Source organism: Gasterosteus aculeatus, chromosome 11 (assembly GCF_964276395.1).
Source record: "Gasterosteus aculeatus chromosome 11, fGasAcu3.hap1.1, whole genome shotgun sequence".
In the NCBI taxonomy this organism is placed as follows: Eukaryota; Metazoa; Chordata; class Actinopteri; order Perciformes; family Gasterosteidae; genus Gasterosteus; species Gasterosteus aculeatus.
Window position 1 is genome coordinate 3,973,099 of NC_135699.1, and position 12,251 is coordinate 3,985,349.

General features: G+C 50.3%; 1 protein-coding gene across 33 annotated transcripts in view; it reads left to right on the top strand.

Annotated features, from left to right (window-relative positions):
- The window catches only part of nfixb (nuclear factor I/Xb), a 102,899-nt gene that overhangs the window by 85,457 nt on the left and 5,191 nt on the right, over nt 1-12,251 (top strand). For 11 of the 33 annotated variants that reach the window (XM_078084450.1, XM_078084453.1, XM_078084447.1 and 8 more), the window contains 5 exons: nt 266-340; nt 4,705-4,833; nt 8,125-8,300; nt 9,754-9,901; nt 11,534-11,625. In XM_078084450.1, the coding sequence (XP_077940576.1) occupies nt 266-340; nt 4,705-4,833; nt 8,125-8,300; nt 9,754-9,901; nt 11,534-11,625 (620 nt within the window). The remainder of the gene's footprint in view (nt 1-265; nt 341-4,704; nt 4,834-8,124; nt 8,301-9,753; nt 9,902-11,533; nt 11,626-12,251) is intronic. The other 22 variants (XM_078084462.1, XM_078084467.1, XM_078084469.1 and 19 more) reach the window with 7 other exon arrangements.

Below are 12,251 nucleotides of genomic sequence, written 5' to 3' on the forward strand. Positions count from 1 at the left end.
TCTTTATAATCAACTTAATAATCTCTGATTCTGTAATTGATTGAACACGTATTCTAACTCACATGCTGCCATTGTAATATCACCAGCTGTAACGATGTAACTATGTTATGGACACTTGCTGCACTCTATAACATTATAATCCCCTGCTGCCTGTTATTTAACCCCCCCCCCCTCTTCTCCCTGTCAATCTTCCCCTCTGTGTCTTTTCCCCTCCTCCCCCTCCTCCATTGTTGACTCTTCCCTTCTCCCCTGTTTGGCCTTTCAGTGCAACACCATTTGGCCAGTGTGCAGGAGAGGAAGATTAAGCATGAGAGCGATGGAGTGCAGTTTCCTTACCATGGTTAGAACTATATTAAGCATTACACTGTGTACATGTATACATGCTCCCTCCACTTGTCTGCATCTTGTCTCGGTTGATCGTCCAAGTTTGCAATTCCTGTGAGCTGTTTCTGCACCTTCCATTTGTCCTTTCTTCTCCTCCACCTCCTCTTCTTCTTCTTTCTGTGGCTTTGCTGGGTGCGGTTGCTCCTGCCAGATGTGCGCTGTTGTGCGCTGTGGGCTGACCAAAGCCTCCCGGTAGCCGAGCAGCTCCATAACATCCACCGCCTGTCTGCCTCATAAGATGTTGTTGTTCAATCTGTGGAAGAAATCACATGTCCCTGGTGCCTCCCAGAAAAAACAAACACACTTTCATGTCTGACAAACAATCCGCTGTGCTTTCATTGTGTAATTATGTGCATTATCATGTCCCCCCCCCCCGAAGCACCACATTGTTGTCACACACCACACGCATACAAACAGTTTTTCCAAGGCGGTGTGAATTTGTCAGCAACATTCGGCTAAGTGCTCTGGGTGTTACAATGTTGTTGTCGAGCCCTGAGAGAGAAAGTGATGAGAGACACGGAGGAGGAGGACGTGTGTGTGTGCGTGTGTGCGTGTGACAGAACGAGTGTTTTGTCGCTCGCCGCTCCACGCAGCCGGTTGTTTGGACGCAGCCGCTGCGAGTGGCATCCCACCTGCCGCGGGCCCGACTCTTTCAAATGAAAGAAAAAGAAGAAACACGGGACCCAAACAAACACGACTGAAGGCGCGAAGGTGTGTCATCGACGCGCGAGGCGCCTTCTGTCACCGAGACATGCTTACTCACTGGCAACGTTCACACACACAAACACACAATTAGACATCATCTCTCTCTCTCTCTCTCTCTCTCTCTCTCTCTGATTTACATTCGCACGCACGTAAAAACACACACTCCCGCAATCTGGAGAGGAGCGGCGTTCCGCTCCAGATGGCGCCTCCATGTGTCTGCAGCGAAAGGGAGCTGCTGGGTTACAGCAGACATCTGCTCCGGTGATGGTGGCGGCGGTGGTGGTGTTCGGAGACAGAGACGGGGAGGAAGGGTGGGGGAGGAGGAGGGAAAGGAGGGGGAAGGGTCTCCCGGCCTCCTGCCCGCTCCGTCGCTGATCCTCCACCTGAAGGAAAAAGGTATCGCACAGGTGATCATGTGCTTCATGCCGCTGCGCTCTGCTCTCTCCCCCCTTCTGCCTGCTTGCTGCTGCTGCTCGGGGGGCCGGGAAACCCCGCTGGCGGGTTAGGGAGGGGGGGGGGATTAACGAAGAATTCCCGCTAATTATTCTGTGTTGTGGGCTTAAAAACTGTGGTGTGTGTGTGTGTGTGTGTGTGCGCGCGGGGGCTGCTGAGGTGTCCTCGCTCTTACCTCGGTGTTTATGAGCGCTAACGATGTGTGAGGCCGTTAACGAGGGACACGACATTGTGTCTGCCTCACCTGACAACACGTGTGTGTTTGTGCACATGCAACTGTACCAGTCAGTCTTGGGGGAGGAGGTGGGGGGGGGGGGGGGGGGGGGGCTTGTGTGGTCGCCAGCTTGTTAGCGCAGCAAGACCAGAGGGTCATGGGAGCAATTGGCTGCCAGTCTGCTTGCGCCATGTGCCAGGACCAGGACACATAGAAATAATTTAGAAACAAACAAGTGTGTGCGTGTGTGTGTATGTGTGTGTATGTGTGTGTGTGAGTCCATATCCACACACACACAGATTTCGGGAGAGATCACAGTAACTTCTGTCAGCTCGATCCGACAAAGCTTTCATTGGGCATCTGGGCCCCGTTTGCAGAGACACGGGCTAATTAGAGGGAGATTGTCAAGTCCAGAAAACAATATATAAATAATTTAAAGGCTGCTGCGTGCGTGATAAGCCGCTCGCGACTGAACTCGCTCGCAGTCCTGCCTAGACGCACCGCAGAGGGAGCGCAGCCGCGGCGCCTCCGGGTTGAGTTTGGAATCCACGCGCCAGCCGAGAGGGTTTTAACTCCTGGATCCTCGTGTAAAAGGAAATGTACGGGAGGCATAAGCAGTACGACGGCGCTGAGCTCAACCCCAAAAACTTGTTCAGACTGCTACTCCAGTTGTTTTGGCACGTTCGGCCCGGGACCTCTGCTTCTCACGCCCTCGTCACCGGCGTAGCTGAGGAGGCCCACGCCGTTGCCACAGCAACCTGCGATGACAAAGCCGAAGCTCATTAAATAGCTGGCGTAATGTTTCCTCAAACAAATCCCGGCTGTTAACCAGTTCCACTGAAGACGCATCACTCAAGGTCGAAGGGAACCATGAGTAATAGTTGTGTACAATTTAGTGGTACTCATCTTGATAGTTAGCGCTGCTTTATTCATCCACGACCTTTCACAGGCAGATATCGTGTATATACAGAATTTACAGCCACGTCACAATGCTGCTTACATGTAACTGTGTCAACATTTAACATTGCTAATCTTAACAATACGATTCAGAATAATTTGTAGTAAATAGTGTAAAACTGACTCGAGTACTTTTACTTAAAGCTGCATTTACTTTTCTTCTTGTGGGACAAAGCAACAGAAACAAGCTGCAAACTCTGACCTTTCATCACCTTTTAAGGTGCTACAGGTCACTTTGGACAGTTCCCCTTGAGCAAAGCTACGAAGGTCTTGTGAACCATTGCTGAGTACTCACTGGTTGTTCTGTTGGCCACCAATGGGAGAAGCACTCTCACTGCTAGATGCTTCTACCATTCCTCTAACGTTTTCATCTCACGGAAACGTTTTTATCTGTTATTTTACTGCACTTTTCAGTTATTCATAAAAACCTTTTTTTTTCTTGTGCCCTCTTTTTTTCCTTCCTTGTTCTTCTCGTGATGTATCTCCCCTGCTTGTTGTATCAGAGTCACATGACGCGCATCGCTTGAACGTCTTTTATCTGTATGTACTCGTCGGCGCCCACGCAGCGTCGCACAGCTGTGCCCTGTGAGCATTGTGGGTAAACGGCAATAAAACATTTCCTGGTGTGGCAATAAACGGAAAGCTTTTCAGAAATCTGCTCTCTGCGACTTTTATACGCCTCTCTTGTAAAAATCTATTTCCACGTCTCCCCGGGCCGTGTCCAAATTACCCCGGCCTTTATTTGAGTGTGCTCATTTTATAAGTATGAATATTGTTGTTTAGCACCGTATTCTACCAGTGCGAGTTGGAGAGAGACGAGAAAGCGACGGAGGCTGTTTCCCTCCGCTCCCACTTCCTCCTCATTCGCCTGTTTGTATTGAATCCAGGGAGCGTTGGACAAGGCGGTCCTCATCGGGGGTCAAATCCGCTCCTCTAACCCCGGAGAAGTCTTAAATAGTGCCTTTTAGGTTGTCATATCAAAATAATTCCCCTCAGCGGCCCACCACACCAGGCCTTGATCACTGAAGAGAGCCTCCTTCTTTTCTGCTTTGCGGCTCTCACACTCTTGGCCATGTTTCTGGTCCGCCGGCGAGGGCCCGGCCTGTACTTAGCGAGCCCGCTATGAACCGGACCGAGGAGGGATACGCCATGCAGTCCTTTATAGGCACTTTAATGTGTTGGTCCATGTGTGCCGCCGCCGCTCCTCCGCCCCTCCCTGCCGCTCGCTGGCGGTTTGTGTGTGAGAGAGAGAGAGAGCTCACGTATGAAATACTGCATGTCTGAACCCGAGGCAGCAACATACCCGACCCGTGGGACACGGCAGAAGGGCGCTGCGTCAGAGGAGCCGGCGATGTGCGTTTTTGCGGCGCCTCTGCCGCAGGGTGTGGTTGCGTAGCTCACGCTCGCCGCTCCCCGACAAGTGCAGCGTCTGCCGTGCGAGTCTGAGGCTGACATCATCTTTTTGTCTTTGGGACGAGTCGGACAGTTTGGAGGAGGTGTCCCGTGAGTGAAACCAGTGGGGGACGGGGGGTTATCAGACGCTCCGTGAGCGTGACCGTAGATGGACCGCCGTTGCTTGTCCCCAGTCCCCCTCCTCCCGCCTCGCTCCCATCACCCCCCTTTTACTCTGAACCCCCCTGTTGCTTCAAAACATGGCGTCTTCCCAGGACCCTTAAACCTTGCTTTCCCCCGTGCCCCCCCTGAAGTGGCCGACATGGTACAGCCCACCGAGTACCGGCTGACGGATTGTGACAGACCCATCTGTATGTCAAGCCAATCAAAAAAAATCAATGGATGAATCGACCGATCAATACATTGATTTCAATCATAATCATTCGATTCTTGCAATCAAATTAAATTAATTAAGTGCTGAGCTTAATTTCAATTTTTTGAAGGAGTCGAAATGAATTAGGACAACCAAAACCAACCAGGCATGTTTGATTAAAACCTCGTCTCTGTTCTGCCATCTTTGTTGATCCCCTCTTTGCCAGGACTCTCGTCGCCTGGTTCTCTTAAGAAGCCGGGGAAATACGATTTCAGCGCCCTGTCCTCCCAGACGAGGCCCCCCCGCATGGCGTTCACCCACCACCCACTGCCAATGCTGGCGGGAGTGAGACCAGGTGAGACCAACCCAGCTCCAGATCCCCCTGATCGACCCCCTGCCCGTGTCCTTCCCTCCTCTCCTCCCACCCGCCCCCCCTCCCCCTTCACCATCTCCGCCTACCACCCCCAAACCACTTCTTCAGGGCCCCCGTGCCTCCCCCAGCAGAGAGGTGGGAGCAGAGGGGCCGGTCATTCTGAGCCCGCAGTGTGCAGGTGGAGCTGGTGACGGAGCTCCTGGGGAGTCTGGGTCCTTTCTGGGTGTGTGGTGGATGCTTGGTGGTCACTCCTCTAGATGTCTGTTCCTCCACTCGGGAGGGGGGGAGGGGGCGGAGCGGGGCCAGAGGGGTTCGCTGCTGCCTGTTCTGTGCTCACTGATTTTGAGGCTTTCGCTCTTATTATTTTCTTGATGATGTGACACTTGAATCACAAGTTGTTTACTCGCTGAGTAACCGGGGGTCATCTTTTTCTAACCTGTGACTTTTCTTTTTACAGTATTTCTAGGAACTCTTACCGGTAAAAGTTTGCAGTAAATAATCACACACTTGTATTAGAACTAGCTCGCCCGGGCCGCACCTCAAAACACGTTAAGATATTTAATAATTATTTGATTTGATTAAAAGTGTATGAAATTGCTGAGAAAAGAAAATACATTCATCAGTGACCAGCTTCAGGGGGGTTAGATATTCATATTGATTTAGGAGAAAAGGGGGGATTATTGAAAGGTGCGATTGAGTCGCATTATGGGACTCTAAGCTGAGACTGAAGGTCAAAATGTTGATGCTCCTCCTGCTTTGGGTTCAACCAGTTCTGGGATCTTGAATCTTTGTGCAACTACGATACCGAATCACTGGGGCCTTTAATCTTAACCAACCAACGAACGACAATGGACTCCACATCTCCGGGTTCACTGTCTGTGTTGATCTGTTGGTAATTTAGTGTTCACCAATAAAGCACAACATGACTTGATCTGGGCCATATCGGGAGTCATGAGGACCAATCACATTGGGGTCTAAGTGTGTTCAAATCTTCATCTTATGTGACATTTCAAACGTTTCGTCGGAGGAGCGCGCTTCAGCGAGCTGGCTGACGCCCACGGATCTCTCCACTTCACTATTCCACATCTTCTTTCCTTCTTTCTTCTTTTTAAAATGTATTTATTGACTTCTCAATGTCAATGAGTTCCTTATTCCTACCGTCAGGTGTAGAAACAGCGTGAACTCGCTGATCTTCTGCCGGGCTGAAACAAGCCACTCGCGATAACATCAGATGTCAAACGGCAATAAATCATCATTCCTTATTTTATCATGTAGCACGTATCTAAAAAGGAGACTTACTCTTCTTTCCACAAAGTTCCCAACTGTGAGTTCACCCAGTGTGGAAGCTCGCTGGACGTAGTTATTCAAAACTCCACCAAAGGCTTCAGGCCGGCGAGCAGCTGTGAAGCGATGAGGTTGCCCTTTGTCCGTAGTCGTTGACAGACCCTCTGCCTCCTGAGTTCCGCTACAGACAAGGCAATCCACACACACACACACACACACACACACACACACAGTATCCCGTCGTTGTTGCAGCCACCAGTTGTAATTTATACCGTTGTGCACGCTCAAAGTGGTGACAACATCATCAGCGTTGTTGCTTTTCTGGGTCGGCGGCGTGGAGCGGAGGAGGGCGCTCGGGCTTGACGCTCGCTGTGGTCTCGGGTTACAGTTCGTCCCTCCTACCTACGTACCAGCTCCACACGAAGAGGCTGACAGGGAGGGGGCAGCACCAGAGCCACCCCAAAAAAATCATTCAATAATACATTCACCCACTTAAAGTGATGGATACATGGTGGGAACAACCAAAACACATTTATGCCTTTCATTCAGTACAATCAGTAGTGTTATTTGGTGGGGATGTTGATCCAGTACATCTGACTGGGCTGTAGGGGTGCAACTGACACCCCTACAGCCCCCCAACCGCCACCACCCCATCCTTAACCCAACCTGCCCCCATAGCCCCAGTGTGTTTGGCCTCCACCTCTAATGGGATTAGTAGGGGACTAATAGAAGCAAGGAGACGACCCCCGTGGGGGGAGCAAGTAGCCTGGCATGGGAGCGAGGTGTTGCTGGGCTCAGAAGCACAGGCCCTTGTCTGGGGGTGGGTGGGGGGGTTGCAACTTGGGGTTGGCACTCTCATGAAGTACACTCTCACACACAGTGTATAAGAACCAAAGACTGTTGGCAGCCCAACATGGGCAGCTGGGGGGCCTGACATTGGACGGGGTGGGTGTCAGACTGGCACAGCAAAGAGGGGAACAGGCTTCTAATACAAATCAAGGGGATTTAGTGATGGATATGGGTCCGACAGAGAGGGCTTTGTGTTTGCTCCACCAACTGCTCCCCTCTCACGCCTCACACATACATGCAGCTCTGTGTGCTGCGAATTCCTCTCTTGTAAAGCAACAAAAAGGGGAATGAGCTTTTTTCTTCATAAGCTCATTAGCCGCCTAATGCTGATCAATTTTGCAGACCTCCACCTGTCGTGTACAATCACACAGACACATCTATATATAGATATATAACTATATATCTATTTATAGGTATATAACTATATATCGATATATTGATACATCTACAGAAATGAGGCTTTAAAGAAATTGACAGAAAAGCATAAATGTGGATACACGGTGTGAATGTACAGATTCGTTCTGTCATGCAACAAAATGTATCAGATGACAAATGGCTTTGCCTTCTGGATGCCAAATTGCTTCAACGGGGATGAATCACAGCCTCGAACGGCACGCAGGCGTGCGGGCATTAAGGCCGTCTAATTTAAGACGGCACTCGATGATCTCTTTGTGCTTTTTTCTATTCGCAAGCCGCTTCGGGTGTCTGGTGATCAAAATACACGCCGCGGCCGCATCGATTGAACTTGTGCACGTTTGAATGCGCGCGGCGCGAATGCGGTAGTGTGGTCTCCGTGATTGTGCACATATGAATACAAATGTGTGTGTGTGTTTGTGTGTTCTCCTCCATAAGCCGTGTAGATTTATTGAGTGATAAAACATGAAACACCAAACATTATGAGCAATGCCTAATGCTATTAAAATTCGCCGCTCTTGGAAAAAACAACATTACTTTCACCCTGGAAATTTCTCCAACCAGATCAGTGCTCCACCGCTTCCAGTTGTGGTATTGCTGCACTCACCCTTACCCCCCCCCCCCCTCCTGTCTGTGAGAATGTGCAGGAGTTGTCGGCGTCGTCCTCCCGCTCTCAGCAACCTTTTCCCGCTTGTGCCCTTCTAACAGAAGTGTCTCTGTTGGCAGGGAGTCCCCGTGCCTCAGCCTCGGCCTTGCACTTCCCGTCTCCCTCCATCATCCAGCAGTCTAGCCCCTACTTCACCCACCCGACCATCCGCTACCACCACCACCCTGGACAGGACCCCCTGAAGGAATTTGTGCAGTTCGTCTGCGCCGATGGCTCGGGGCAGGCCTCCGGACAGGTAAGGAGAGGAGGCCGCTGTCGCTTTAAGAAAACACGTGACCTTTCATTCAGAAAAGGGCAGATGAGCCACACCTCGCTCGCATTAGCTGCTTCAGTGTTTGCAGCAGCAATCATGGACGTAGCTAACAGACCACTGAAGGTAGAAAATAAAGAAGAATATTAGTGGGAAAATGTGTGTATTGAAGGAAAATTAGGTGACAGTAATAATAAAGATTTGAAAAGTCAACCGCTATTACAAATACAGCAATTAACACCATCAGTGTGGTTTTATTTCCCTTCCTGAGATTTCCAGAAGGTTTTTCCAAAATGTCTGATTTATATTTTGCTGTGTGAATGTAACTCATCTCATTGAAAGCAACCTACTCTATCAGACGCCTTGAATATCTTGATCTCAATTTGAGCAACATGATCTACAGTACCAGCCACACATTTTCTCATTGAGTTGAACGGGAAAAGGTGTCCCAACTGTATTAATTTGTTTTAATTAATGGTCAAAGTTTACCTTTTCTGAATAAAAAAAAAAAAAAAGATTTTCCAATTTTAAAACTGCAGATCTTGACACTAATCTCTAAATTATCCATCTAACCCTTTTCATAAAGGGGAATTTAAACATTCCGCATCTTCCCTATTAGCGCCTCATTGCGGTGATGGTTCTTAATGGTCTTGTCCGTCCACATACTGTACAGAGGAATGCACAGGAATCCACTCCACACACCTCCAGTGAACACACACACACACACACACACACACACACACACACACGCACACATCTGTTTACTCAGCTGCTCCACCAATCTTCGTGTTGTCTTGTCAATGTCCATTTTGCCGTTTGCTGTTTCAGACGTTCCTCCTCCTTCTTTGATTTCATTGTTTTTGCTCCACCCAACCCCCTCAGAAGATACAACCATCAGCACGACAGTGAATCGGTGGCCCACCTCAGTCAAGCATCCCGCCCCGTGTTGTGTCATCGTGTCTCTGTTTCCATCTGTAGCCTTTTGTAGGTTTTTCAGTTGGCGTTTTGGTTGTTTGGTGCCGGTATCGTTGGTTGTGTTGTGCTTGTGTAGGCCAGTATTCTCCCATCGGTTTTTGATTTCTTGCCATCTTCTGGACGAACCCAGTGAGCATAATTTGCTCACCTCAGTCCCTCCACCCACCCCGGACCACACCCCCAGTGGAACCGCTCACCCCAGGATCCCGCTTCACCTCCCATGGTGGTTATTATGTTTTCACACCTCCATAAAAGATGCCGTCCACATACATCCTTTGGTTTGTCCCCCCCCCACCACCTCCTCTCCCCCCTTCCACTATCGCCTCCCCACTCCCACCCACCCCTCATGGACATTTTTTGGACCCGGCCTCCCGAGCTTCGTCCTCTTCTCTTTTTTTTTTGTCATTCCGTGTCTGCGGATTGTCGCATGTCGCCCACCTGACCCTGTTTGTATTGTCTGCAGCCAAACGGGAGCGGCCAGAGCAAAATGCCAGGCTCCTTCTTGCTGCCTCCACCTCCCCCAGTGGCCCGCCCAGTGCCCCTCCCTATGCCCGACTCTAAACCCAACAGCACGCCCCCTGACGGCGGACTCTCCTCGCCCACATCTCCGTGTAAGTGATCCCTGCAGAGACCGTTCTAAAAAAACAAAAAAACAATCTGAACCCTCCGACCCGCTCCAGTCTAAAGACCCCTGCCGTTATTCTTCCTCCAACTCCGTGCCATCTTGGTCGCTGTGAGGCCCAAAACTTGCCCCCCCGGAAGGCTACGGAAACCGGCACAGGATATTCTGTGGAGCTGAGAGTAGATCGGGGCCGCCAGAGGTGTGGTTAGACACGTGTGTCATGGTGGACTCCTGTGGTGTTCATCAGGGTTCTGTGTTAGGCCCACTCTACCTGTCCAGGCCACACTGCGTCGCCTGGTGTGGACCCTGGATCGCCGACCCAGCGCTTCTCCTTCTAGATCCTCCTCTCCTCCCGTTGACGGACACATTAGCCAACCAAGGCATTTGGGAGTATTTATTGGTCCTTTCTTGTGACGAGCACACATTTAGGACAGTTAGTTTAAATGGACTCCAAATATTCCGGTGGTGGAAAAAATGTAGTAGTGCTGTTTTTGGCTGAGTTGATTTTAGTTTCTTGGTGGGATCTTTTTTGCTGGATGATAGTTGAGCAGAACTGGGTGTTTTTTAGGGTGAAGGGGTGTCAATCCGACCGTGGAGCTTTCCTCTCGATACATTTGTCTTCCTCACCTCTGACAGGAGGGGCACTGGATGGAGCACTTTTCTTTTCTTTATTTTTTTTTAGCTTTTCTTCAAATTTAGTGTTTGCGTCTTACCCCCCAGTCAGCGTCTCAAAGTCTTTTTTTATGTCTTATGTATGTTATTCCAATTCTTAGACACGTGGATGTATACTGTATATGTCCACACACAGGATCACATGATCTTTTCACTCTGTCTCTCTCCTCCTTGTCCTCCCTCCTTTTCCTCCGCACAAACACAAGTCCGCACACTGCCTCCTGAATCCCTGGGTGAGCTTAAAGCGCTGCAGTCCGTTGGGCGTTTCAGACTGCCCTAAATATATCAGAGACTTTGATGCCAGTGGGCTTTAAACGTCCCTCACTGATCCTCGACGTCAGGATTCTGGTGCACTCAATCACTTCCAGCCGAGTTTATCAGCAGGATTTAATCACTCGGGAAGAGCTAAGTTTGTGTACCACATTTTGGCAAATTTCTCTGTTGAGCTGTGATGACCTCAATGAAATACTTGTCTCTAGTTCTAATTTGATTTATCTGCATCTACTTATAAAGTTTGGGGCACTAGCTTGACATTTTTAACTGTGGGATGATTATGAGACTACAGCCAGCGGCCTGTTAGCTTAGCTTAGTTTAGCAAAGAAACTAGGAGAAGGGGGCAGACGCCTTGAACGGCTGTCCATCTGCAGGCTGTCAAATTAACACGGAATGTCATTTGAACATATGTGTGGTTTTTACACTTTTAATATTTTGTATTTATCTGTGAGATGGTGTTGGGCAGCAGGTTTTGTTAGCTTCTGAAAGAGCTAGGCTAGTGTTCAGGCTAAGCTAACCGGCCGCTAGCTGTGGTCGTCTTTGCCGTGCAGACATGCCGGCAGAGCTGAGCGTTTCCTCCCGCTTTTGGTAAGAAAGATGAATAACCATGAACCACTGCTTTGATGCTGTCGCGTGTCTTCTAACGCCTCAGTTTGGTCCTCTTCTCTCTCCCCAGCATACTCCACGCCAGGCGCCACAGCTCCCAACAGGTTTGTCGGCATCGGATCACGGGACAACAACTTTCTGAACATCCCGCAGCAGACGCAGGTAGGAGCCCAGACCAACTGCGGGGGGGAAAAAACTCCTTTACCGGACGGACGTTGGTGGAAACATATTTGTAATTCCCTCGCCCCCTGAAAACCGGCTGGCGTGTTTTCCTGCGCCTCTCCTTCCACGCCGCCCCACAGGCGCGTGCACTCGTGCATCTGCATTTCTCGGCCCCGTGCGCGCGTTGCCATATGTGCTCGCCTTGTTTACTCGGCACATGTTGCGCCCGAGGGCCGTCTCCCTCGCTGCCCGTTTTCTCTCCCTCTCCTGGCTCCCTCCCCGCTTTCCCCTCTCCTCCCCTGCCTCCCTATTATTAACTTTCTCCCGCTCTGCCTTGCACTTTCTCCCTCTCACAGCCTTCTCTGTATCTTCCCTCCGTTACCACCGGTAATTTTTTCATTAGCGTCCGACCACACCCACCTTGAGCCAACTCAGCCCCGAGCTCTGCTCCGGAACACATGGAAACCATCTGAAACCGCTCCGTCGATCCCCCCCGTTCCTCCACACGTTATTGCCCTCGCTCTCTCCCTCTCAAGCTATTTCACTCCCCTCGTCGTCTTCTTGCCCTGCACTGCTTTCCCTCCCGACCTTCATCCCGTCACCTTCGTTGTGTCTCGTGTAGATCG